Genomic DNA, 24,641 nt, shown 5'->3' on the forward strand with positions numbered 1-24,641 from the left:
ATGGTGAACAATTCAACAAACCATTCTCACCTTATTAGACTGCTGACCGTCGGCGACAAAATGGTCGGGAGCGTCCTCAAGTGGTTTCGATGAATTGTGATCAGAAATGGATGATGGAACATGACACAAAGACTGCACGACATTGCACGCCATTTACGAATTACCACGTGGTGATGGACGTATCAAAGGAGAGACATTATTGACTCATTTATCTTGTACCGTCAATAAACAGAATAGACCATACGCCGGCTGGGCAGGTGGACTTGATGCGGTGCCGCCAGAAGGAGCCACACGCACGGTATGCACTTCTGGACATTCACCGGTGCGGACCTCGGCGTCTCCGGGAGCGACTTCCAGTGATAACACACAAGCTAGGGAGAAGATGAGATACCACCGTCGGCGAGAGGGTTTGCGTTCTTGGTTCTGTCCCCGCCGTTCATAGAAAGATGATCGTGGTTTATATTTTCGTTTAACTGAATCCTAATTTTTTTAACAATTCAAATTAGCAAATCTTTATAATTAATGATTGTAACCATAATTTAATTTTAATTTTAATTAAACTCCATTATCCATAATTTAATTTTAATTTCAAATAAATTTCCATTATATGCATTAAATAAGAGTATTAGTTCCTCGTACTTTTCTATTAGAAGTAGTTTGAATTTGAATGTAGCATATTAAGAGACATATGATTTTCCCAATTGAGCCAAGCCGATGTGTTTATGTATTGTCCTATCTGTTTTCTGTTTTGGGTCATATTACAACTATCACCCAAGATGTTCCATTGCTACGTGCCTAGAAGGCCGAAGGCCTGAACCCAACTTGGCCCAGATTATAAAAATATGAGTATTCCAAATTAAGACTAAAAAGACCCAACCATAAGCTTGTGTAGGGCCGAAAGGCTTAATGGGCTAGCATAGAACTGAAGAGGCATCTATGTTCCTAGTGCTGTCCTTGACTGGTGTGTAGTGGCCTAGTGGGTTTCCGTCTTTGCAGCTCAGATCGCAGCAAAAGCTTACTCAGTTCCGTCAATGGCTCCAGTGGCTCCTCGTTCCGGCGACGCCATCTTCGCTAACATCGAGCGTGTTGTAAGCAAACACAACATCTCTCTCTGTCTCTCTCTCTCTCTCTCTGTTTTGATTCCTTGCTCATTCGAATTTTAACGTGAACATGTAAATTTGAATTTAAATTGTAGTTCACGGAACCGTTGTTTCGTTCGTAGTTCATAGAGTCGTTTTTCTTGTATGTATTAACGATTGCTTTTGGAATTTTCAGAATGCGGAGCTTTTTACTCTAACGTATGGCGCGATTGTGCGTCAATTGCTCACGGATCTGGAAGAGGTTGAAGAGGTGAACAAGCAGCTTGAACAAATGTACGATTCAGAATCAATTTCTCTCTCTTACCTTCAGAATATTTTTCACTTGATAACATAGAATTTTGGTTTTTTCATGTCTAATTTGGAGAGTTTGGTTCAGTTTAGTGCCTGAAAAGTTTTCGTTTTTATTCATGTAACTTTGATCACTAATGTAAAATTTTGCTGTTTGGTTGGTTATCAGGGGTTATAACATTGGAATCCGTTTGATTGACGAATTTTTAGCAAAATCCAATGTCTCAAGGTGCGTTGATTTCAGAGAGACTGCTGATGTAATTGCAAAGGTATTGCATTATTGCTTGGTTTATTTTGATGCTTGTAATTGCTTGAATTTCAGTTTCTTCATTTAAACCTCGTTGCTTTTCTGTGTCCAATTAATTTGTTCGATAATTGGTTCTTTTCATGCTTTCATAGTTATATTTGTTTTCTAATTTGCTTTAGTTGGTGAGTTCCATTTCTGATGTTTTGAGTATTTCTTTGAGTGGTTTGGAGCAGCAGTGCAACGTTGTTAATTTAAAGGAGTATGAAGCACATCCTTCTGAGATAGTGCAAATTCGATCTATTGAAAACAAGTCTGAAACGATTGCTATGTAGAGGCAGTGGATATGTTTGCATCCCATTGGCTTATCAAAAGACTGAAACTAATCAATTATGGTTGAACAAGTAATACCTATAGTCTATGTCCAACTTTGCTTTTGCTATAATTTCGTTCAAGGTAATTCTGCCAAATCAGTTTAAATGGTGGCCAAACAACATACAAGGATTGAGGGAGGAAATGGGTACACAAAATATTTTCTCTTGATATGTACTGGAGAAAATTTACGAACATCTAAGATCCGTAGAGGGTTCAAAAGGATCCCCTATCTGTGGGTTTGGCTGTCCATAAAATTACAGAGCGTATGTCTAGTTCAAGACGCATAATGAATGGCAACTATATATTGTTTAGTGTGTACTGCCATCCTTCTCAACATTACCAAATATGTTCATACTTTATGCGACTAACTGACTATATTTCATTCCAAATCACTTTTAAGCCTAAATTTGTCATCATCAAACTATGTAGTATAAGTATTTCAAGTTACTTTGGCCATTGTTATATGAGGATCCCGGGATCATACATTTAATTTCTTTGGGTTTTGATGGAATGATATGCTTGATTTTATTGCTTGTTAGCTGTGTGATGGACTGATGGGTATGTTGTTGTTAATTATGTTATTAATAAAGCATAATTATAGCAAAAGACATGTTTTGTTTTTGATCAATTGTAATAATGTTATTATACAGGTTGGTTTTAAGATGTTCCTTGGTGTTACTGCATCTGTGGGCAACTGGGATGCTGAAGGTACATGTTGTAGTATCATTTTGGAGGATAATCCTTTGGTAGACTTTGTTGAGCTTCCTGACACCTGTCAAGGTCTTTACTATTGCAACATGTTAAGTGGTGTCATTAGAGGAGCCTTAGAGATGGTAAGCTTCTAGTACTATTGCAAGTTAGCAACATCTGAAATGATTTGAGATATTAGGCCTACATAACTGAACTTCCATATTCATCAATGTTTATTTTTTTTCATCAGTTTTTCTTCTCATTTTCAACTACTAAGAAAGTAGCAAAGCGCTTTTTTATGGTTGATGCAGCCTTCTGCTGTTGGCTTCTGAAATAAGTTGAGCGATTTAATCATTAAGCAGTTTATTTGTGTGTGGAAATGGGCAGTTTTTAAATCAATTTTTGTCACAAGCTGCCGGTGCCATTTCTCTTCTTTATAAATAATTTTTCCTCAGATACTTGTCATGTACTCAATCTAATTATCTACCATAATTTCTCTTATCATGTTCTGTTTCTTGTGATATTTGGAATCTTTAAAGGTGATATCTACTTCATATGCTTCATTTCTTTTTCCTTTGTTCGTTGTCATGTCTGATGGTTTCTATGCTTGCCCATGTTCAGGTGTCAATGAAGACTGAGGTCACTTGGATCCGCGATGTGCTTCGAGGTGATGATGTGTTTGAGTTGCAGGTAAAACTTCTCAAGCAAGTCCCCGAGGAGTATCCATACAAGGATGATGAGTGAAATTTGTTCTGTAATGTTGTATACTCAAGGTTTTTGTTTCATATTTTCCCAAGTTAGATTATCATCATCTATCTATCCACCTAATGCTGTGTGTATTATTGTATTTTGATGAAACTTTATAAATACAATAGAAAATATGGCTGATTAGATTAACTGAAATTGACATTGACAGAGTACTGCAATCTATCCTTAATTACTTATATCTGAGAGATCCCTATACTTTGAAAAATAGTTCTTATTTTCTTCTTCATTTTTTGTTGCCATTTGCTTGATGCAGATGCTTCATGCTTAAGAAAATAAAGATTAGCAAACATCTTTTTAAGGACACATGAACTCGTCCCAGGTTAGTGATACACAACACGTCTTAATTTATCAAGCCTACATAAATATTCTCAGGAGAGAGGTCAAAGTCATGTTTATAAGGAGATTAGTGTCCTATTTTATAAAATAGTATCGAATAATATAAAAAATAAATTAAAAAAATATTATATAACTTGAATTGTAAGGAGACTTTAGTGCCCGTTTTGTCTGGTTGTCAGTGGTAATTTGTCATTTTGATTCCGTAGCATTTTGAGGTTTTTGAGAAATGTTTACTGAAAGTATAAAACTGCAACCATAGAGATAAATCAACTTAAATTTTAGGAGAACCAATGGTTGTTTAATTAAATTAGCTCAAGCCACAAGGGTGTAATACAAATTTTCTTTAATGGTCTTTTACAACCTGTGTTTATATTGTAGGAGTTTAAAATTTCTATCTTAATAATCATTTAAAATTAAAAATAATTTTGTAAGATAAGTTTTTTTTTGGAAGCTGTTTTATACTTTTTGAAAGAGGGAGCTTTCTACTATGGTGAAAGTATCTTTAGATGCTTAAAGGACCAAGGTTGGTAATGAAAATGGCGATATTGTTGGGGCTCTCTCGTAAATATGGGTTTCTAAACTTTTTATCATATGAATTATGAACCCAATTTTTATCACAATTCACAAGCACCCAAAGTTTGGTAACGTGGATAACAAATTACATCTTTACACGCAAAAGTTTGTCTGCACAAATCGATAATTTTTTTTACTTGTATGGATCATTGAGTCTGAGCAATCTCTTTCTTTTTTTTTTTTTAAAAAAAGTCATACTATGATCTAATGTTTTTATAATAAATCAATAAAGAAATATAAGTCTACCATTTAATTATAGTGGTATTTTAGTTTTTTTTTTTTTAGTTTAATTTATAATTTCTAATATAATTAAATAATCTTTATTATAAAAAAATATTTTGGTCTCTTAAGATTAATTCTAAAAATATTTTAGTTTAAAGGTTAAGTATAATTGTATAAGGGTTTTTTTTTAAAAAAAAAAATTGTATAAGGGTTTAGTCTTTTCAATATTAGATTAAAATTTTTAATTTATGATATAATCAAACATTTAATTAATCCTATAGGATAATTTAGTTTTTTCATGCTAATGATTAAAGAGTATTTTAGTACCTTAAATATTAATTACAAGAATATTTTTGTCTTTTTAAAATTATATTGAGTTTTCAATTTTTAATACAATCAACGAGGGCATTTTTGAACTACAAAGACATTTTTTTCCCTTTAAAATTAATGTCAAAAAAAGTTGGTTAGTCTCTTAAAATGAATTCTGCACAAATTTTAGTCTTTTTATAATAAAATTCAAATACTAACTTCTAATACAATTACTTGCTTAAACCTCAAGTATTAATTTCAGATATTAATTTCTAGAGTTTAATTTTGATGCACTGACAGTGTAAAGTATTTTACTATTTTATATTGACAGTGTATTAAAATTAAGTTATAATTTCTAATACAATTAATTTCTAATCAAAATTAATAGTAGGAGGAGAAGATGCAGAATTTAAAAGATTCAACTAGGAGCTCGCGACTAAAGGTTAAAAAGAAAAAAGAAGTTAAAGGTATTTGGTTGTACTTTATTACAAATATTATTTTTGGTTTCTCACGCTATAAGCTATTACCTAGTCGGATAGGTCAAGGACTAATCGTGGTGGTCTGAGCTCCATTTAAAGATTTGCTACTGGCCAATGGATTATTACATGCACAAGACAGAATTTAAATTCTCGACACTTATTTAAGCAGTTGAGTGAGCTGACTACTTGATGAACCAAGTTGGTTGATTACAAATATTATGTAATCACTCATTATTTTTGTTTTTCAATCATATATTATCTTTGTCTCATTGACAATAGTAATTGAATATTAGCTTTATTATCTGCTAAAAAGTCACATATAACACGAGACTGGGTTATATATTAACTTTTACAAGAAAGAGTCAAAATTAATTTACTTTACATTAGATAGATTAACTTTGTATACAGATAAATTTCTCTCACTAACTTGGTAAAAATCTCCCAGATTGACATATGGTTAGAAGATCATGCAAAAATATTTTTATGTTGAAAATATTAAATTAAACTGATTTTATTTTTATGATATATTTATTTTCTCAGTCCAACAAGACTTGCTGTAGATGCCAATGATAACCGAACCATAGTAACCTCAGAACAAAATGACACATTCCGCCAAAACTAAATAAATAAATAAATAATGAAAACCAGATCCTTCTGTGTAGCTTAAAGGTTAAATAGATAGCTTATGCATCCATCATCACAAATATTAAAAAAGTGAGACGTCTATGCTAAGCGGAATAAAGTGCAAATTCAATTTCTTATTGTACTGAACGAACATATATACCAGACAATATACTAAATAAGAATCCAGAATTAAACTTCGCCTATGACCAAATCAAGTTGATGCAACAAAGATTGTCTCAATCTCTCACAGGCTTTTCTTGTTAGGTGTGGCCGGCAGCAGTACACATTATAAACTGCCAGGTTAGATAATTACAATTCGGTTTCTTAATCCTTACAAGTGGCAAAAACTAAAAAAAAAAAAAAAAAAAAAAAAAACGGAGATTGAAGTAACTATCTATGACAAAATATGACACTTACATTACTGATTAAAGAATTTAATTTTGATATGGTACATTCTCATCTAATAAAGATTTATTATATTAATGATTTTTGAAATAACAATTAGTCGACTCAAACAGTATAATTTTATTTATATGACTATTTATTTTATACTGATATATTACTTTCTTTTCACGCTATCAGTATATAAAAATTAATCTCTTGTTTAAATTGTGGGTGCATGTATATTAATTTATATTGATATGGAATGAAGCCGTACTGATTGAGAATTAAAAAAAAAAAAGATAAAATTATGTTTGGATCCCTAATGTGACTTTGGCCCTACATAATACATGATAATACAAATTAACATGCCTTAGAAATATCGAATGATTATTGCCTTCCTAAGTTGGCAAAACTTTTTTTACTAGTTTCAATTGGTCACACTCATTATCAGACAGTTAACAAAGGAATCATTCTCTGCAGGTCTATATAACCTGAAGATGACAAAATTCAAAAGAGCCCATGGAATAAAATTAATGCATCTGGCTAAATTAACTATGTCTAGAACCACAATATTAATCAAACAACCATACAAAAGTTACACAGACAATGTATCAATATCATGGTAATTAAAAATGACATATGAATATTTTATATTTGAAGAGTTTAACAGCTTTTTTTTTCTTTGTTGAATAATGATATAATTGATGTATAAATTCATTTTTTATCTTAAACAAAAATCAACTTTCGTTTAGAGGAATAAGTAATAAGATCAAATTCTAAACCTATTGGCGAAAAATTTCTAATATCTTGTTAAATCATTTTCAGGAGAAAGTTAAATTGTTATGTATATAGGCACAAAAATGATTATAGTTAAAATAAAATAACTAAATTTTGAATAAAATATATTTGCCGGGCGGCCATTTTCACTCTATGTCCATGTTTTATCAAACGGCCTTGTTTCTAAAATGACAACAACAAGAGCCATTTGTTAGTCCATACTCATCTATTTAACTAAGAATCTGACCAAGCATATATAAGTCTTTTTCAAGTATATATTTTAGTGCATTAGTGACATATGTAGCTTAATAAATCTCTATTAGAGGGGGAAAAAATAAAAAATAGGGTATATATCTTTCATTTCATTCTCTCCAAAGAGAGCATCAAGTGAAGGTAGCAATAATGGGGAACAATAGCATGTTTCGTTATGCAGATGGTGTGGACAAGTTTTTAATGTTGTTTGGGACCATGGGAAGCATTGGTGATGGATTGCAGAACCCTCTTATGATGTATATTCTTAGTGATGTCATCAATGCTTATGGAGACAAGAATACCAAATTGGGTATGCATGATGTGAACAAGGTGAGAGCTTGTTCATTTAAATTTAAATAATCTATATATAATTATTCTCTTTTGCCATACATATATTTAATTTTTCATGTGATATGCTTCATCTATTCTAATGTAATTAATATGCATCTTTGTAGGAAATTGCTTTTTGTTAATCTCTTAGCATTTATTCAATTTAGAACTTACATTTCTCTTGTGAGAAATTCAAGAAACAATTTTTTTTTTCATTAGCTCTTCATTGATCTAAAAAAAAGAAGAATTTCAGCATAAGGCTTTCTTCTATCAGTTTAAGTTTTTGGGACAAATAATTTTATGACAGATATAAAACAATTTGTATGTCTTTGTTCAATAGCATGAAATATTGATGTAGAGAAATCACGATATAGTATTAAAATTTTATACGAAAAAGTCTAGAGCTTAATTTTCTTATCCTTTATTCCGAAAATTTTGATTTTCAGGAATATGATTAGGCAACAACTTTTGATATTTCCTGACTTCACCTTATTATTTATTTATGTTTTAATTTCAGTATGCATTGAGGCTTTTATTAGTTGCAATTGGTGTTGGACTTTCAGCTTTTGTAGGTAAGCTACATAATTCAGAATTCACAGTTACCTTGATTTTGCAAAGCATAATTCAATTTGGAAGTTAAAGATAATAATTCCAGCTATCTATTTTGCTTTATGCGACTGCAGAAGGAATGTGTTGGGCAAGAACTGCAGAGAGACAGGCTTCAAGAATGAGAATGGAATATTTGAAATCAGTGCTGAGACAAGAAATTGGATTCTTTGATAGCCAGACAGCTGGTACGTCAACAACTTACCAAGTTGTCTCACTCATCTCCTCAGATGCCAATACCATCCAAGTTGCCTTGTGTGAGAAGGTTTCACTATTCACTTCTGATCTATTATGCTTTCCCCAAACTAAACTTGCTTTCACTGCTATTTTTATCATCACATATATTTAAAGTCAACCCTCAATCGTTCTTAACAAAAAATATGAAAACAGATTTATTTTTCCATATTTGAAAAAAAATGATAAATTCATCTTTCATTATTTAAAAATTTATACATGTAGAGAAGGATTAATAACATGTCTCCTTATATTTTTTTATAAAACAAAAGATTAAAGGATAAATAAATCTTTGACTATTATTCATAAAGATATATAAGTATCTAACTAAAATTAAATATTTATAGGTCCTTTACATAGTAAAAATAAAATACGACATAAATTCTTTTTTGAAATATATAAATTCTTCAATTAGTCAACAGAAAGATCTATGTATCTTAACTTTTTTTAATGATTTGGGACCCATAAATATTTAATTTTAGTTAAAAATTTATGTGTCCTTACAAAAAATGGTTAGAGATTTGTTAGTTTAGAATCCTTTCAATAGATATTTTCCAAGAGTTTGAAAAGAAATTTCCTTTATTTTTATTCTCTATGCATACACTAATTTAGAACTTTTTGTGTGTGTGTGTGTAGATACCAGACTGCTTGACATACATGTCAACATTCTTTTTCTGCCACATCTTTGCATTTGTGCTTTCATGGAGACTCACACTTGCAGCCATACCACTCTCCCTCATGTTCATAGTCCCAGCTCTCATGTTTGGGAAGATGATGTTGGATGTGACAATGAAAATGATTGAGTCTTATGGTGTTGCTGGTGGGATTGCAGAGCAAGCAATATCTTCAATAAGAACTGTTTATTCCTATGTTGGGGAGAACCAAACTCTTAACAAATTCAGCTGTGCACTTCAGAAAACCATGGAGTTAGGAATAAAGCAAGGTTTTGCAAAAGGGTTGATGTTAGGGAGCATGGGAGTTATTTATATAAGTTGGGGTTTTCAGGCTTGGGTTGGAACCATTCTTATCACTGAAAAAGGAGAAAAGGGTGGTCATGTTTTTGTGGCTGGCTTCAATGTACTCATGGGAGGGCTGTAAGTGGTTTTCCCCTTTTCTAATTCTTGTTTTACATTACATTTTTATGTGGCAAATTTTTTTATTTATGGGGACATTTTTTTAATTAAAAATTATTGGATTTTTTTTAGAATTTTACCATAATATGGGAGTGAATGCAAAAAGGTAAATTGCTAGGGTGATTTAGAAAAATCGATGGGTGCGATATCTAAATTTTTTTTTTTTAAATTTCAAAATAAAATTGTTGGGTGCAATTTCTGAATTTTTTTTAAAAAACAAATAATTGAACGAGTGTCATTTCTATTTTTTTTTAAATTATTAAACAGTAGAAATCGGTAGGTGCGATTTCTGCACACTACCATACATAGCTCAAAGAAATCAGTGCCCATAGTAATGTATTTCACACCACTGCCATCATGCTCTTGTCATACATAAACATGAGCCACATTGAATAATTTGCGTTTTTATGTTACATTATATTTCTGTGATATTTAGTCTCTTGAAAAATATACATGACATCAGTTTAGTTTCTAATAATGCTTCTGTATTTATTTTCAAAAAATAGCTTCCAAAAAGATTTGTGACATTTATTTTGCATGACATTTATTTAGATTCTAAAAGTACATTTAACAACACTATTATCATTGAAAATGTGGTTATGACATTTACCTGATCTTTTCTATTCATATGCATATTGTGTTGCTAGTCTAACAATATATGTGATATAACAATAAGGACTTGATTGATATCACAAATCTTTTTAAAGACTAAATTGTTATCATGTCACAGTTCTTTCGGAGAATATTCTTGAAGATTACTAGTTTAGTCTAATATTATTATGTTATTCATGAATTTCAGGAGTATTTTAAGTGCACTTCCAAATTTAACTGCCATAACAGAAGCAACTACTGCCGTCACTCGCCTTTTCGAAATGATTGATAGGGTACCATCCATAGATTCTGAAGACAAAAAGGGGAAAGCCTTGTCATATGTTAGAGGAGAAATTGAATTCAGGAACATATACTTCAATTATCCATCAAGACCAGACACACCAATCTTACAAGGACTCAATCTCACTTTTCCAGCAGGCAAGAGAGTAGGCCTTGTTGGTGGTAGTGGTTCTGGAAAATCAACAATCATTGCACTTCTTGAGAGGTTCTATGACCCTATTGAGGGAGAAATACTATTGGATGGTCACAAGATTAGTAGACTTCAGTTGAAATGGTTTAGATCCCAATTTGGCCTGGTGAATCAAGAGCCTGTTCTTTTTGCTACATCAATTAAAGAGAATATATTGTTTGGAAAAGAAGGGGCTTCAATGGAAAATGTGATAAGTGCAGCTAAGTCAGCAAATGCACATGATTTCATTGTTCAGTTGCCAGATGGTTATGAAACTCAAGTAAGCTAACTCCAACTCCTATCAGAAAAAAAAATACTAGGGCAGCCAAATAAACTAGATAAGAATGAGAAAAGAAAGAAATTAAAATGTAAATACCTAGAAATTTCTTAATGGTAAAGCTATCTTTTGAAGTTGCTTTGAGCATGCTTTCATTTAAGTTTTATCATTCAATATCAAACTTGCGGTTATTTTTTTAAATGTCTAAAAATCCAAAATACTGAAACATTGCGACATATTAAGATTATTTTTTATTATTCTTATTTCTCCTGTCCCTATTTCTTAATTTTATTCCACATAGACATTTTATATGTTTATATATTTATTGAGTAATGCTAGGGAGTTAATTTTTTCAGCATACATTAGCCAATTTTTTTTATAATTATTTTGTTTATCTTAAATTCTAAACCTTAAATCATAAACTTTTAACTCTAAACTCTAAACTATAAATCATAAACTCTATATCTTTCAAAAATTGAGAATTTCTAAAATTATGAAAGAAAAGTTGCTTAATGTTAACTAACTAAAAGTTAGTTCCTATACTGTTTCATATTTATTTTCTTCTCTAGACAAACTTGTGTGATTCAGTATCTCTATATTTCTATCCTCAAATTCATATCGTTATCAAATTAATAGGGCCTAAAGTGACGAAGAAACTAAATTTTCAGTATGCATGAAGAGGTAACACTTAATATGTTTGACTGAATCTTCTTATTGCAAACTACTATGATTCTTTTCCCAGGTTGGACAGTTTGGATTTCAATTATCCGGCGGACAGAAGCAGCGAATCGCCATAGCAAGAGCATTACTTAGAGATCCAAAGATTCTCCTGCTTGATGAAGCAACCAGTGCTCTGGATGCACAATCCGAAAGAGTAGTACAGGCTGCAATAGATCAAGTTTCAAAAGGAAGGACAACAATCATCATCACACACCGTTTATCGACGATACAAACGGCCGACCTCATTGCTGTCCTTCAAGAAGGCAGAGTGATTGAATTAGGCACCCATAATGAGCTGATGGACTTGACTGACGGACGAGGCGGAGCCTATGCCCGAATGGTAGAGTTGCAGCAAGTAACAGCTCAGAATGATGAACCAAGGCCTAGTTCCAATGCTCCCAAGGAGCGAAGGAGCTCACAAAGGATCAGCACTCCTCAAAGCCCTTCAGTGAGTTTCACATCAAGCACACATGGCACTCCAATGTTCACTCCCTTCAGCCAGGGACTTTCCATGGGAACTCCTTACTCCTACACAGTTCAATATGATCTGGATGATGATAGTTTCGAAGATAACCCGAAACGATTGCATCATCCGGCTCCATCACAGTGGCAATTGCTAAAGTTAAATGCTCCTGAGTGGGGTAGAGCATTGCTTGGACTCTTGGGAGCATTGGGCTCTGGAGCAGTTCAACCAATAAATGCATACTGTGTTGGATTGCTAATATCTATCTACTTTGACACTGATAACATGAAATCCAAGACTCGACGCCTGGCCCTGGTTTTCTTAGGAATTGGTGTCTTTAACTTCTTCACAAGCATCCTCCAACACTACAATTTCGCAGTCATGGGCGAAAGGTTGACTCGAAGAATCCGCGAGAAGCTTCTAGAAAAACTGATGACATTTGAGATAGGATGGTATGACCAGGAAGAGAACACCAGCGCGGCGATCTGCGCAAGACTATCTTCCGAAGCCAACTTGGTTCGATCGCTGGTAGGCGATCGGATGTCATTGTTATCACAGGCATTATTTGGTTCTCTGTTTGCGTATGCTCTAGGACTCGTGCTGACGTGGAAGCTGTCCCTTGTGATGATTGCAGTGCAGCCAATTGTCATCGGAAGCTTCTATGCAAGGAGTGTTTTAATGAAAAGAATGGCTGAAAAGGCGCGAAAGTCACAACGAGAAGGAAGCCAGCTGGCAAGTGAGGCAGTTATAAACCACAGAACAATAACCGCCTTCAGTTCTCAGAAGAGAATGATGTCACTCTTCCAATCCACTATGTTAGGCCCTAAGCAAGAGAGCATTAGGCATTCTTGGATTTCAGGTTTCGGCCTTTTCAGCTCCCAATTCTTCAACACTGCTTCCACAGCTTTAGCATACTGGTATGGTGGGAGGCTCCTTGTGAATGGTGACATTACTCCCAAGCATCTGTTCCAAGCCTTCTTGATATTGCTCTTCACTGCTTACATCATTGCAGAGGCTGGAAGCATGACAAATGACATATCTAAAGGAAACAGCGCAGTCGGATCGGTTTTCGCCATCTTGGACCGGAAAAGCGAGATTGATCCTGAGACATCATGGGGGTCAGATAAAAGAAGGAAGATTAGGGGTAAAGTTGAGCTTAAGAGTGTGTTCTTTGCATATCCAACTAGGCCTGATCAAATGATATTTAAGGGTTTGTGTCTCACAGTTGAAGCTGGGAGAACAGTGGCACTAGTAGGGCATAGCGGGAGTGGCAAATCCACCATTATTGGTCTTGTTGAGAGATTTTATGATCCTTTGAAGGGAAGTGTGTGTATAGATGAACAAGATATTGTGTCATATAATTTGAGAATGCTGAGGTCACATATTGCATTGGTGAGTCAAGAGCCAACACTTTTTGCTGGAACCATTAGAGAAAATATTGCTTATGGAAAAGAAGAGGCTACTGAATCTGAGATAAGAAGGGCTGCAGCTATGGCTAATGCTCATGAATTCATAAGGTACAGTACAAGAACTATTATATATATTGAGAAAAACATAACACATTTTTTTCCTTTTGATAATCACTCCTTTCAAATAAGAATCATGAGTGGTCATAGTATATCATCATAGCTTAATTTTGCAAGTCCAACAACTCATTTCAAAACACCTAAAAAGAACCACTGGTAAGACTCGTGAATAAGTGAGCATTTATGTTGAATAAATTAAGGATTTGGATCTTCTCATGCTCAAAATGAACCTGACGATATCATGTTCATCACATCTTTACCATTGATTTGATTGCTCTAACAAATTAAAAGATAAACAATTATGGCAAAATGTGAAATAAAATGTTTAGTTTTAACATGAGAGGATCGTTATCTGTAAAATAGTGAGTCACATTGTCAAGACTCTGAGTAAAATACAATCCTTCTCACTCTTCTCTCCTCTATTCCTAAAACTTACACTTGTCTTCCTTCTATTTCCTCCAAAATACATACTTTTTTTTTTTGTTTAATTTTATCAACTTTTCAGTTAAGCCCTTATAATTTAAAAGTTTGTAATTGAATTCTTATATTAGATAAAAATTTGCAATTAGGTCTCCTCAAGTTATTTTTTTGTTAAAAATTACAAAATATTTTTGGAATATTTTTTTTTGTGTTTTATGTAAAATGAATTATGAAATGTTCTGAAAACAAATATTCTAGGAATAATTTGTTTTTTGTTGAAAAATAACTAGTGAAGATCTAATTACAAATTCTTATCTTGTATAAGGATTCAATTACAAACTTTTGAAGTTTAAGGATCTAATTAAAAATTTGGTAAAACTATGAATACTAACAGAGTAATTAAACTTTTATAAAAATATTTAAATTTTTATATCTTGAGAAAAGTCATGAAAATGAAAATGACATATTTGTTTGTGATGATGGCAGTGGAATGAAAGATGGGTATGAGACATATTGTGGAGAAAGAGGGGTTCAACTCTCAGGAGGGCAAAAACAAAGAGTAGCATTAGCAAGGGCCATACTAAAGAATCCAGCAATATTGCTTCTTGATGAGGCTACAAGTGCATTGGACAGTGTGTCAGAGAATTTGGTCCAAGAAACACTTGAGAAGATGATGGTTGGACGAACATGCATTGTTGTGGCACATAGGCTATCTACAATACAAAGATCCAACTCCATTGCTGTCATTAAGGGTGGCAAGGTTGTGGAACAAGGTTCACATAATGAGTTAATTTCCCTTCATGGGGCATACTATTCTCTTATTAAACATCAAAATGCTAACTCCTCTCAATAAAATTTGGTCACCATGTTGTAATGTATAAATTGGTTTTGTTTCTTAATAAACTTATCGTTTGCCTTAGCTATTTTAATTATGCTCAGTTGTGTACATTTATTTATTTATTTATTTTTTGTTTTTGAGTAGAGTGATAAATAATCTCGTGAAAATTTACACTTCGAACAGATTAATTCTTAAAAAATAAATGATTATTAAGATAGATCATAGAAAAAAATCCTAGCAGAGAAAGAGTACGTACTCCGTACTCAAGGAGAATGAGAGAAGGAGAGAGCGGGGGTGAACGGTTGAGGGTGAAACACAGTGAGGAAGATGGCCATGCCATCGGAAGAGATAAGGGGGAGAGCGTGGGTGGGTGTGTATCCGGTGTTAAGGAGGGTTCTTCTCGAGAGGGGTTAGAAAAGCCATCCAAGGTCTCTTTTAAAGATAAAGTCATTGGTGCAGAAAAGTCTAAGGCCTTTGCATTAGTAGGGTCTTTATCTGGGGATGGTATCGCGACGGTGACAGGTAAGCAGGGTGATTCTCGTCCACCAAGTGTCAATTTTACCAAGGAGGCAAAGAGTTGTCTAGCTGAACCTTATAAGGAAGCCATCGTGATCAAGGTGCTGGATAAGCATTATGGCTACACGGCTCTCATGCATAAGCTTCGGATAGTATAGCGCATCAAAGGAGGGTTTGATTTGTTGGATGTGGGGTTTGGGTATTTTTTGGTTAAATTTGATATTGCTGCGGATCGTGAGAAAGTCATTCTTGGTGGCCCGTGGTTGATAGACGGTCACTATGTTGCAGTAAAGCCATGGGATGTGGATTTTAGGCCATGCGAAAAATCCTTTGGATCAACGCTGGTATGGATTCGAGTCTCGGGACTTCCAATTTGGTGCTACCAGGAACAAGCAATGCTGCGAATTGCTTCTGCAATAGGGATTCCGGTGAAAGTAGATTTGGCTACTAAGCTTGCAGAAAGAGGAAAATATGCTCGAGCTTGTGTTCAAATTAATCTTGAGTTGCCTGTAATCAAACATATTATAGTGGAGGGTGTGACTTATGAAGTGGAGTACGAGAGTTTACCGTTGATTTGTGCTACTTGTGCACGATATGGGCATGATAAATCGTTGTGCATGGAGAAGAAGTTCTTGGAAGGAAACGGAAATTCCTTTGGTGATGAAAAAAATAATGAAGCCCCGACACTAGTGCCACACAACAATCATGAGATTCAACAAGAGGCTAAATCAGAAGCTAGTGTTTTGGGTGAGAATCCTCGTAATTTGGGTGAGAAATTAGGAGTTGTTAAAGGGAAGGATGTGGTTACGAAATCATTGGCTCCTCACGTGCCTGATGGTCATGTTAATGAGGCATGCATGGATGATGGAGAGGGCTGGCAACAAGTGCTCCGTAAGGGAAAATTCACAATGGGCCAGTCATCAGGTTTGAAGGACCAAGATGGAAAGCAGCACAAGTTTGGTTCGAGAAGGGTTCCAAGACCCAATTTGCATGGTGATGGAGGTAAATCAATTGGCATTAGGATGGGGAAGCGAGAAAAACATGAAATTGCGCCATCTCCATCACGTAGAACTCCTGCATGTCGTGGAATTTCTCTACGGAAGCGTCCTCGGCCTTCCTCCTTGCAGAACTCGCCAGTTGATAAAAATGATGGCACAATGGAGGAAACCTTAGTAGATGGAAGCATGGCAGGTGCAGTGTCAGGAGGTCCGAAGGTGGCAATTATTGAGGATCAGAGTGTGCCAGTACCGCAGGACAAACCACCTATTGAGGTTGGTGATTCTGTTTAGAGTTTTATGTTCTTATTTATTCTGTCCCTATTATTTATGGATAGTTTAAATATGATTGTTTGGAATATTAGGGGTGCTTCTAATAAGTTAGCTCGTGTGCATTGCAAGGAACTTGTTAGGAAATTTAGACCTGTTTTCTTTATTGTGGTTGAAACTCACTCCCCTTTTCAGCATTTAAAATTATTCTGGGAAAGATTGGGGTATCACTCTGTTGGTATAGTAGAAGCAGAGGGGCATAAGGGAGGTATTTGGTTTCTATCCTCTATGAAGGGTGTTTGTTGTAAGTTCATTGATGCTTTTGATCAGGGTGTTACTGTTGAGGTTCACTTTGATAATTTAATTTGGAGGTGTAGTGGTATTTATGGCAGTCCTCAATTTAATAAAAGGGTTCTCCTTTGGGATTATCTTGTTGCACAATCCATGGTTTTTCAAGGACCTTGGATTGTTCTTGGTGATTTTAATGAAGTCAAATTTTCTCATGAACCTAAGGGCTGTCAGTTTTCTCATCAAAGAGCAGACATGTTTGCTACTTCATTAGGGGATAGTGGTTTGTTTGATCTGAAGACTATTGGGAGGCAGTTTTCTTGGTACAGGAGGGTGAAAAATTATGTTGACGTGGCAAAAAAGCTTGATCGAGTCTGTATAAATAATAGTTGGTTATCTATCTTTCCAGAGGCTTATGCAGAAGTTTTAAATAGGCTTCAGTCTGATCATTGCCCTATTCTGGTGCGTTGTAAAGGTCGTCCTCAGCCTAAAGGGAATCGACCTTTCCGATTTGTTGCTGCTTGAGCTACTCATCCTGGGTATAGGGATATTGTGAACCAGTCATGGTGGTCTGGTAATAGAGGAATTCATGGCAAGCTTTCGGAAGTACAGAAGAATTCACTAGAGTTTAACTCGAAGGTATTTGGTAACATTTTTGTTAAGAAATGTGAATTAGAGCAGCAGATTAATTATTTACAAAAGCGTTTGGAAGTGGTGGATAGTATTTATTTGCGTCAGAAAGAGCATCAGTTGCTTGATGATTATAATAATACTCTAGTGCAAGAAGAGCTCCTATGGTTCCAAAAGTCCAAAGAGCAGTGGGTAAGGTTCGGGGATAGGAATACAAGATTCTTTCATATTCAAACTCTTGCACGAAGGAAGCATAATAAGATTCATGGCCTTTTTCTCAAGGATGGAGTGTGGGAAACTGATCCAGAGGTTCTGAGTCAAGAAGCAGAGTCTTTCTATAAAAGCTTATTCTGTCATTTGGATGATGTTGATTTGGGTTGCCTTGGTGATGTGCCTCTTCCTTCTCTAAATGAGGAAGCTTGCAATAACCTTACGGCACTAGTTACTATGGAGGAAGTCAAAGCAGCAGTTTTTCACATGAACTCTTTTAAAGCTCCGGGTCCTGATGGGTTTCAAGCTTTCTTCTTCAAAGAATATTGGGAGATCATTGGTCTTGATGTTTGGAAGATGGTTAAGCAGGCATTCTCCGGTGTTCCTCTTGATCCAAGAATGTTGGAGACTTTACTAGTTCTCATTCCAAAGGTTGAATCACCGGTATCTATGAAAGATTTCAGGCCGATTAGTCTCTGCAATGTAGTTTACAAGATCATCACGAAGGTCCTTGTTAATAGGCTTCGTCCTCATCTTGCGGAGATTGTTGGCCCGCTTCAAGGAGGATTTATTCCGGGACAAGGAACTCCTGACAACATCATTATTGCCCAAGAAGTCCTCCACTTTATGAAGAAGACTAAATCAAAGAAAGGCACACTGGCATTTAAGATTGATCTGGAGAAAGCTTATGACAGAGTTGACTGGAGGTTTTTAGCTCATACCCTTAAAAGCTTTGGTTTTCCTATTCCTACACTTAATTTGATTATGAATTGTGTCACTGCTTCTTCCTTATCTATTCTTTGGAATGGGAGTCGTCTGAATGGCTTTACTCCTAGCCGAGGTCTTAGACAAGGAGACCCTATGTCACCCTATCTTTTTGTGTTGTGTATGGAGCGATTGGCATGCTTTATTAGTCATCAGGTTGATTTGGGATTGTGGGAACCGGTTGCTATTTCTATAGGAGGACCAAGAATATCCCACTTAATGTTTGCGGATGACTTGCTTCTATTCTGTAAAGCTACAAAGAGACAAGTGCAAAATGTGATGTTGGTTTTAGAGACTTTTTGCAAAGCATCTGGGATGAAGATTAATGTGGAGAAGTCTAAAGCGCTTTGCTCCAGGAATGTCTCTGCAACAAGAAAAGAGGTTTTCACTGGGGTATCCTCTATCAGATTTGTCCAGGACTTGGGCAAGTATCTTGGAGTTACCCTTAGCCATTCTAGGGTGACTCGTTCAGCTTTCAATGGTGTCCTGGATAAGATTCGGAGTAGGCTAGCAAGCTGGAAAGGAAGTTTACTCAATCGGGCTGGTAGACTTTGCTTGGTTAATTCTGTTGTCGCTGCTATTCCCACGTACCAGATGCAGGTCTCTATTTTTCCCAAAGGAATCATTAGTAAATTGGAGTCTATGATAAGGAATTTTCTTTGGAAAGGACAAGTTGATGGAAGAGGATTGAATCTTGTTAGTTGGAAGGTACTGGTTATTCCAAAAAAATATGGAGGTTTAGGGATTAGAGATCCTTATTGTGTAAATATTGCTCTTCTTGGGAAGCTAGTTTGGACTTTCTTCCAGCAGCCAAACAAGCTATGGGTCCAATTGTTGGATGCCAAATACCGATCATCTCTATATGACTGTTTTAGTTATCCTAAGAACAAGGACTCTCCCATTTGGAGGTGTCTTTGCAAGGCTTGGGAAGTGTTGAAGGATGGGTTTGCTTGGTGTATTGGAGATTTGAACCAGAATTTTTGGTTTTCTAGCTGGAGGAAAGAAGGACGGTTATCTAATGAGATCGATTATGTTCACATTTCTGATTCGAATCTCCGGATACAGGATATTTGGTCGGTTGGTAGGTGGCATTTGGATACTCTTTATTCTCCTTTATCTCAAAATTTGAAAGATAATATTCTTTCTTACAATCCAGATGAACAAGCAGGTCCGGAAGTGGGTTGGTATTGGAGTGGGTCTGCTGCCAAAGTCTATAACTCTCGCAATGGTTACTTGTGGTTGTGTAAGCAGCTGTTTGGTTGGGAGGAGCGGGAGAATTGGCTTTGGCTTTGGCGCCAGCTTGTTCCGGAAAAGCATAAATTTTTGGCTTGGTTGTGTCTTAAGGAGGCTCTTCCTACTGCAAGTTTTCGCTTTAGAAGAGGGATGTCGTCATCGGATAAGTGTCCAAGATGTCTTTCTAGCCAGGAATCGGTTTTACATTGTATTCGGGATTGTCCCAAAGCTCAGCTTGTCTGGCATAGGTTGGATATTTCTTGTCATCCTTTGGATTTGAAGAACTGGTTCTTGTATCATAGCAGAGAGCATCCGTTCAAGTTCTTTTCGGGACTTTGGTGGATATGGCGAGCAAGGAATAATGACATCTTTAATCCCGATGAAACTTGGCCTCCGGAAAAAGTGATTTGTCTGGCATTAACTTCAGAAAAGGAGCTTAGGAATATCTTTGAATTACAACGTATGTCCCTTCCCTCTACTCTAAATGGTTTTTGGAATCCCCCATCCATTGGTACTTTTAAGATTAATTGTGATGCTAGTTATTTTGGTTCGGGTGATAGTGTTGGTTTTGCTTGTGTTATTAGAGATTGTAATGGGAGCTGGCAAAGGGGGTGTTTGGGAATGATTGAGAGTAATAGTATTCTTCAAGGAGAATTGTTTGCTATTTGGAGAGGATATCTCTTAGCTTTGGATGTGGGCCAACGAGATGTTATTTGTGAGACGGATTGTGTGGAAGCATTTAATCTTGTTACTCAAAATGGTTTTGGGTTTATTGATCCACTGGTGCTCAAAATAAGAGATATCATGCATTGGAATTGGCGGGTTGACTTTCGTTTGATTTTGAGAGATGCAAACATGGTGGCAGATACTATGGCAAAGATGGCGATGAAGTTACAACTTTCGCATGTGGAGCTTCTTTCACCTTGGGAAGAGTTTAAGAATAGTCTTAAACGGGACTGTCCCTCTATTTAGGCAGTTCCTTGTTTTGTTTGTTTTGTTTTTCTTTGTTTAATTTATTCCAGTCACAAAAAAAAAATTAATTCTTAAAAAAATACTAATAAAGATTAATTCTTAAAAAAATACTAATAAAATTTTCTATGATAATAAATATAGACTAGTTAGTTAAGTTAAAACCTTTTATTCTAATTATAGAGATTAATTTAGAGATAATATGCTCATATTTACTATTGTAGAAGATTTTATTGATATTTTTTTTTTTAAAACTAATTTATTCAAAGTATAAATCTTTAAAGATTTTTGTATCACTTTATTCTGTTTTTTTTTTATATATATATTAAAAAGTTGAAGTGATTTTACAGCACTAAGCTGATTAACTTACTAAGGTTAGAATATAATTTTACAGCCAACAAGTATTTATGAAAGTATTTGCACATTGCCTACTTAAAAAACCCTTATAATATATAAGAAAACCTCGAACTCGTCCATTTAAAATGTTTCAAGAATTTACAGTGCCAACTCTTCAAATCTAAAGTATCTTACCGTTGTGTCGACACAGAAACTATCATCCACTACCTGAGAAGTTGCGGTCCAGCCCGGGAAGTTTGGCGAGAGGAGGATTCGGTCCTGGTTTCCTCACTGCCCTATGACTCCCCTTTTGTGACTTGGTGGCAACAAATTCTGAGGGTCGCCGGAAATGGAAGTGGAGGAGATGAAGCTATAGGCTCATTTGCGGTGCTATTTTGGGAATTATGGAAAGCTAGAAATTTGCAAGTGTTTGAAGGCCAAAAAACCCCTGCTCAAGTGGTGATGGATTTACCGACCTTACGAGAAAACTAATTGCTGATGTTGCTATGTGAACTTTCCCCTTTTCTTATGAAACTTTTTAGATGCTGGCGTCAAAATCATAAGCTTTAAAAAAGAAAAAGTGGTCTATAAATTTGTTGGGGTGAAATTAAATCTTTATTTTAAGTTAAATTTAATAAATAAAATAATAATCATTCAAATATTTTTACACAATTGTTTTTAATATTAGAATAGATCAAATAATTATATTTGTATTAAATTAAATCAAAACAAATTAAATTTAGCAACGGTAAAATCTAAAAAAAATCAATTTGTCATTGTTTAGTTTTATCCTAATTGACTCTAATTGAACTAGACTTTTCCTAAATAAATACAACCTTACATCAAACAAGAAACAAGAAACAGAGCATTGAATAACATACCAGTAGTCGCGCCACACATGCATCTGTTCTTCTTTGTTCCCTCTTCCGGTTCCAGTTTGAAGCACAAACCAGGGGTGCACATGGGCCGGATGAAGCCGGGTTTGATGTGACCCAGACCCGACCCGAAATATACACCAGGTCTATTTATTAGACCCGAATCCGACCCTAAACCCGATAAAATCAATACACTTTCGGGCCACAATTATACCGGGTGAAAACCGGGCCGTTAATATTACATTACGTTGATACCTTCTTGTAAGCTAGTATGTAAAAATATCCAAATTTTCAAGACTTCAATCATTATTTAACATGGTAAATTTCACTTAGAAAAATATAACAAGAACCAACCCTTCTTTAAAATTAAAGTATAACCACAATCAATACTAAAGCAAAACCACAATCAATACTAATATTGTCTAATAATACCAAATATTTAAATCAATACAAATAACAAAATATTATGCATTAGTCTAAAGTCTTATACATTCTAAACATAAAACATTAACTTATAGTCTTATAATGACTAATAACACAAAATATTAAGGTTTACAATACTTAAATTCCACATATGAATAGTCATTATCCAACACTAATAACACAAAATATTAATTGTGTATGATGACCGGGCCACCGGGCCGACTTCGGGTGACCCGAGCTATGGCCCGGACCCGACCCGAAATAATGACCGGGTCTATTTTTGAGACCCTTACCCGACTCTAAACCCGATGAAATCACATCAAATTAGTCCCTAAAGTGTTCGGGACCGGGCCGGGCCTTCGGGCCGGGCCGGGTTTGTGCACCCCTAGCACAAACAAGAAACAGCTTATCAAGTTTCATTCTTTCATCAAACATACCCTTCCACACAAAACCCCTGTCCACCCAAGCCTCAAAGCATTCTTTAGAGGAACCCGGCCAAAGAAAAGGTAATGCACCGTTTCCAGTTCACCCATACAAAACACACAATTTGCATTCCTTTTGTTCTATCTTTTTCGTCAGAAGGGTGGTGCATTTCTTGTTAATTTAGTTACATCAAATCATGCTGATATTGTCCATGCTTAGCTTGCATCAGATTCAGAATGGTTTGATTGGGTTCTCATGTATCCCAAGTTTCCATGGTTAAACCAACCCCATATGATTACTTTTTCAGTTTCAGCTTGAAAAGGTGGTTACTGCGCTACAAGGGATGAAAGCTTAACATCCATGACCATGTCTTACACATAATTGGAACTCTGATCCCCCATTATAGTTGAAGTTCTGTTTTTCATCCAAAGAAAGAAGATGAAAGCTGAAGGCACCTTATTTTCCCAACTATCACCACTTTAGACTCTAGATCACTCATAAGTCATAATTCTTTAATACCTTCTGGCGACGGAATGTTCAATACAGTTCTCAGTTGACGGTTTCCATTATCACTGCTTGAAGGAATATTTTCTCCAGAACTTAACAAAATTATCCTTATCAGTATTGCAAAATTAAATTAATAAAGCATTACCAACTTCTGGCACCTGAAAAGACTCTCTTTTAACAGAATGCATAGATGGCTGCACTAACGTACATGGCGGGTGTGAAAACTTGTCACTGCATTTTCAAGAAACATATACAATTTAGTAACAGTGAAAACTATTTCAACCAAGTAGGGCACATTGCTAATAGTTTGCTTTCTTATTTGCCAACCAAATATATCTAACAACAAAAGTTATAGGTGCCACACAGGCCATCACTCATTCCCAATATTTTTCACATTCACTAATATGTTTTTCCTTTTCTTTTTCATTTCTTTCCTTGTTAAAGGAAGAAATATTAATGTTAGGGGAGCAGGATAATGCAGACAAGGTGGAGGACAACAGATCCTCAATACAAAGATTAGCATGACAATATTCATTAGAACAATAAAAACTTTCCAATCTCTCCAAGATGCACCAAGTAGAAGCAAGACACCCAACTCTGTCCCAGATGGCTTAATGATATTTTTAATATCTATAAGTCATTTTGGTCTTTGTCCCTCAACCTTTTCTTTCTTTGGGTCTGAGTTTTGTTCCAACATTATGTTTTTGGTCTCTATTATTAGACCAGTACTATTAAGTGGTGATATTATAAAATCCAGAAGAAGGTTTATAAAATATTTACAAGGACCAAAAAAGAAACTTCCAATATAGGTAGGTAAGGACTAAATATTGGAGTTTACAATGATAAAACTTTATTATAGCAAAAGAAAATAAAATTTGCATTGGTTTTGTATGAATTAGTTAATTAACTTTTTATATATGTATTGAAAACACAAAATAGAAAAAAAAGATAGCATGAAGAGAATCAGAGATTAACAGAGAAACTGCGGTTTGAGTTGGAACCTAGTTCCGAGGTTCAAGACATGAAAGAGGCGATGAATGTGTAGTACATTCATCCATGAAAGAAAGGGGTAAAAGATGTCTTTTTAAAATTTTAGTAAGGATATTTTTGTTTATTAATAATTACAAAATATTTCTTTTAAGGAAAAATTTTTTTTTAAAAGAAGATGTAAAT

General features: G+C 35.0%; 2 protein-coding genes across 4 annotated transcripts; both read left to right on the forward strand.

Annotated features, from left to right (window-relative positions):
- Positions 1-717: 717 nt before the first annotated feature.
- LOC107630142 (uncharacterized) lies at positions 718-4,168 on the forward strand. Of its 2 annotated transcripts, XM_021118504.2 has the most exons (6): positions 881-1,088; positions 1,276-1,373; positions 1,558-1,657; positions 2,658-2,840; positions 3,319-3,387; positions 3,719-4,168. In XM_021118504.2, the coding sequence occupies exons 1-6, from the start codon at positions 1,032-1,034 to the stop codon at positions 3,731-3,733; spliced, it is 522 nt and encodes a 173-aa protein (XP_020974163.1). In that variant the 5' UTR covers positions 881-1,031; the 3' UTR covers positions 3,734-4,168. The 2 variants fall into 2 exon arrangements, with proteins under 2 accessions (XP_016188688.1, XP_020974163.1); XM_016333202.3 differs by lacking the exon at positions 3,719-4,168 and having other exon boundaries at positions 718-1,088; positions 3,319-3,600.
- On the forward strand, positions 3,743-15,109 carry LOC107630143 (putative multidrug resistance protein). Of its 2 annotated transcripts, XM_088509191.1 has the most exons (8): positions 3,743-3,784; positions 7,603-7,751; positions 8,269-8,323; positions 8,435-8,622; positions 9,228-9,685; positions 10,524-11,064; positions 11,804-13,761; positions 14,677-15,109. In XM_088509191.1, exons 2-8 carry the CDS (start codon positions 7,623-7,625, stop codon positions 15,041-15,043), a joined length of 3,696 nt encoding a protein of 1,231 aa, XP_088365317.1. In that variant the 5' UTR covers positions 3,743-3,784; positions 7,603-7,622; the 3' UTR covers positions 15,044-15,109. The 2 variants fall into 2 exon arrangements, with proteins under 2 accessions (XP_088365317.1, XP_016188689.1); XM_016333203.3 differs by lacking the exon at positions 3,743-3,784 and having other exon boundaries at positions 7,572-7,751.
- The last annotated feature ends 9,532 nt before the right edge of the window (positions 15,110-24,641 follow it).

The sequence above is a fragment of the Arachis ipaensis genome, chromosome B3 (genome assembly GCF_059453495.1).
Source record: "Arachis ipaensis isolate K30076 ecotype BB chromosome B3, ASM5945349v1, whole genome shotgun sequence".
NCBI lineage: Eukaryota > Viridiplantae > Streptophyta > Magnoliopsida > Fabales > Fabaceae > Arachis > Arachis ipaensis.

Excerpts from the sequence above, each read along its gene's own strand:
- LOC107630142 (XM_016333202.3), top strand. The coding sequence starts at position 1,032 with ATGGCTCCAGTGGCTCCTCGTTCCGGCGACGCCATCTTCGCTAACATC. Across the intron at positions 1,374-1,557 it reads AACAAGCAGCTTGAACAAAT|GGGTTATAACATTGGAATCC; the intron begins GTACGATTCAGA and ends GTTGGTTATCAG. Across the intron at positions 1,658-2,657 it reads CTGCTGATGTAATTGCAAAG|GTTGGTTTTAAGATGTTCCT; the intron begins GTATTGCATTAT and ends GTTATTATACAG.
- LOC107630143 (XM_016333203.3), top strand. The coding sequence starts at position 7,572 with ATGGGGAACAATAGCATGTTTCGTTATGCAGATGGTGTGGACAAGTTT. Across the intron at positions 7,752-8,268 it reads GTATGCATGATGTGAACAAG|TATGCATTGAGGCTTTTATT; the intron begins GTGAGAGCTTGT and ends TTTTAATTTCAG. Across the intron at positions 8,623-9,227 it reads AAGTTGCCTTGTGTGAGAAG|ATACCAGACTGCTTGACATA; the intron begins GTTTCACTATTC and ends GTGTGTGTGTAG.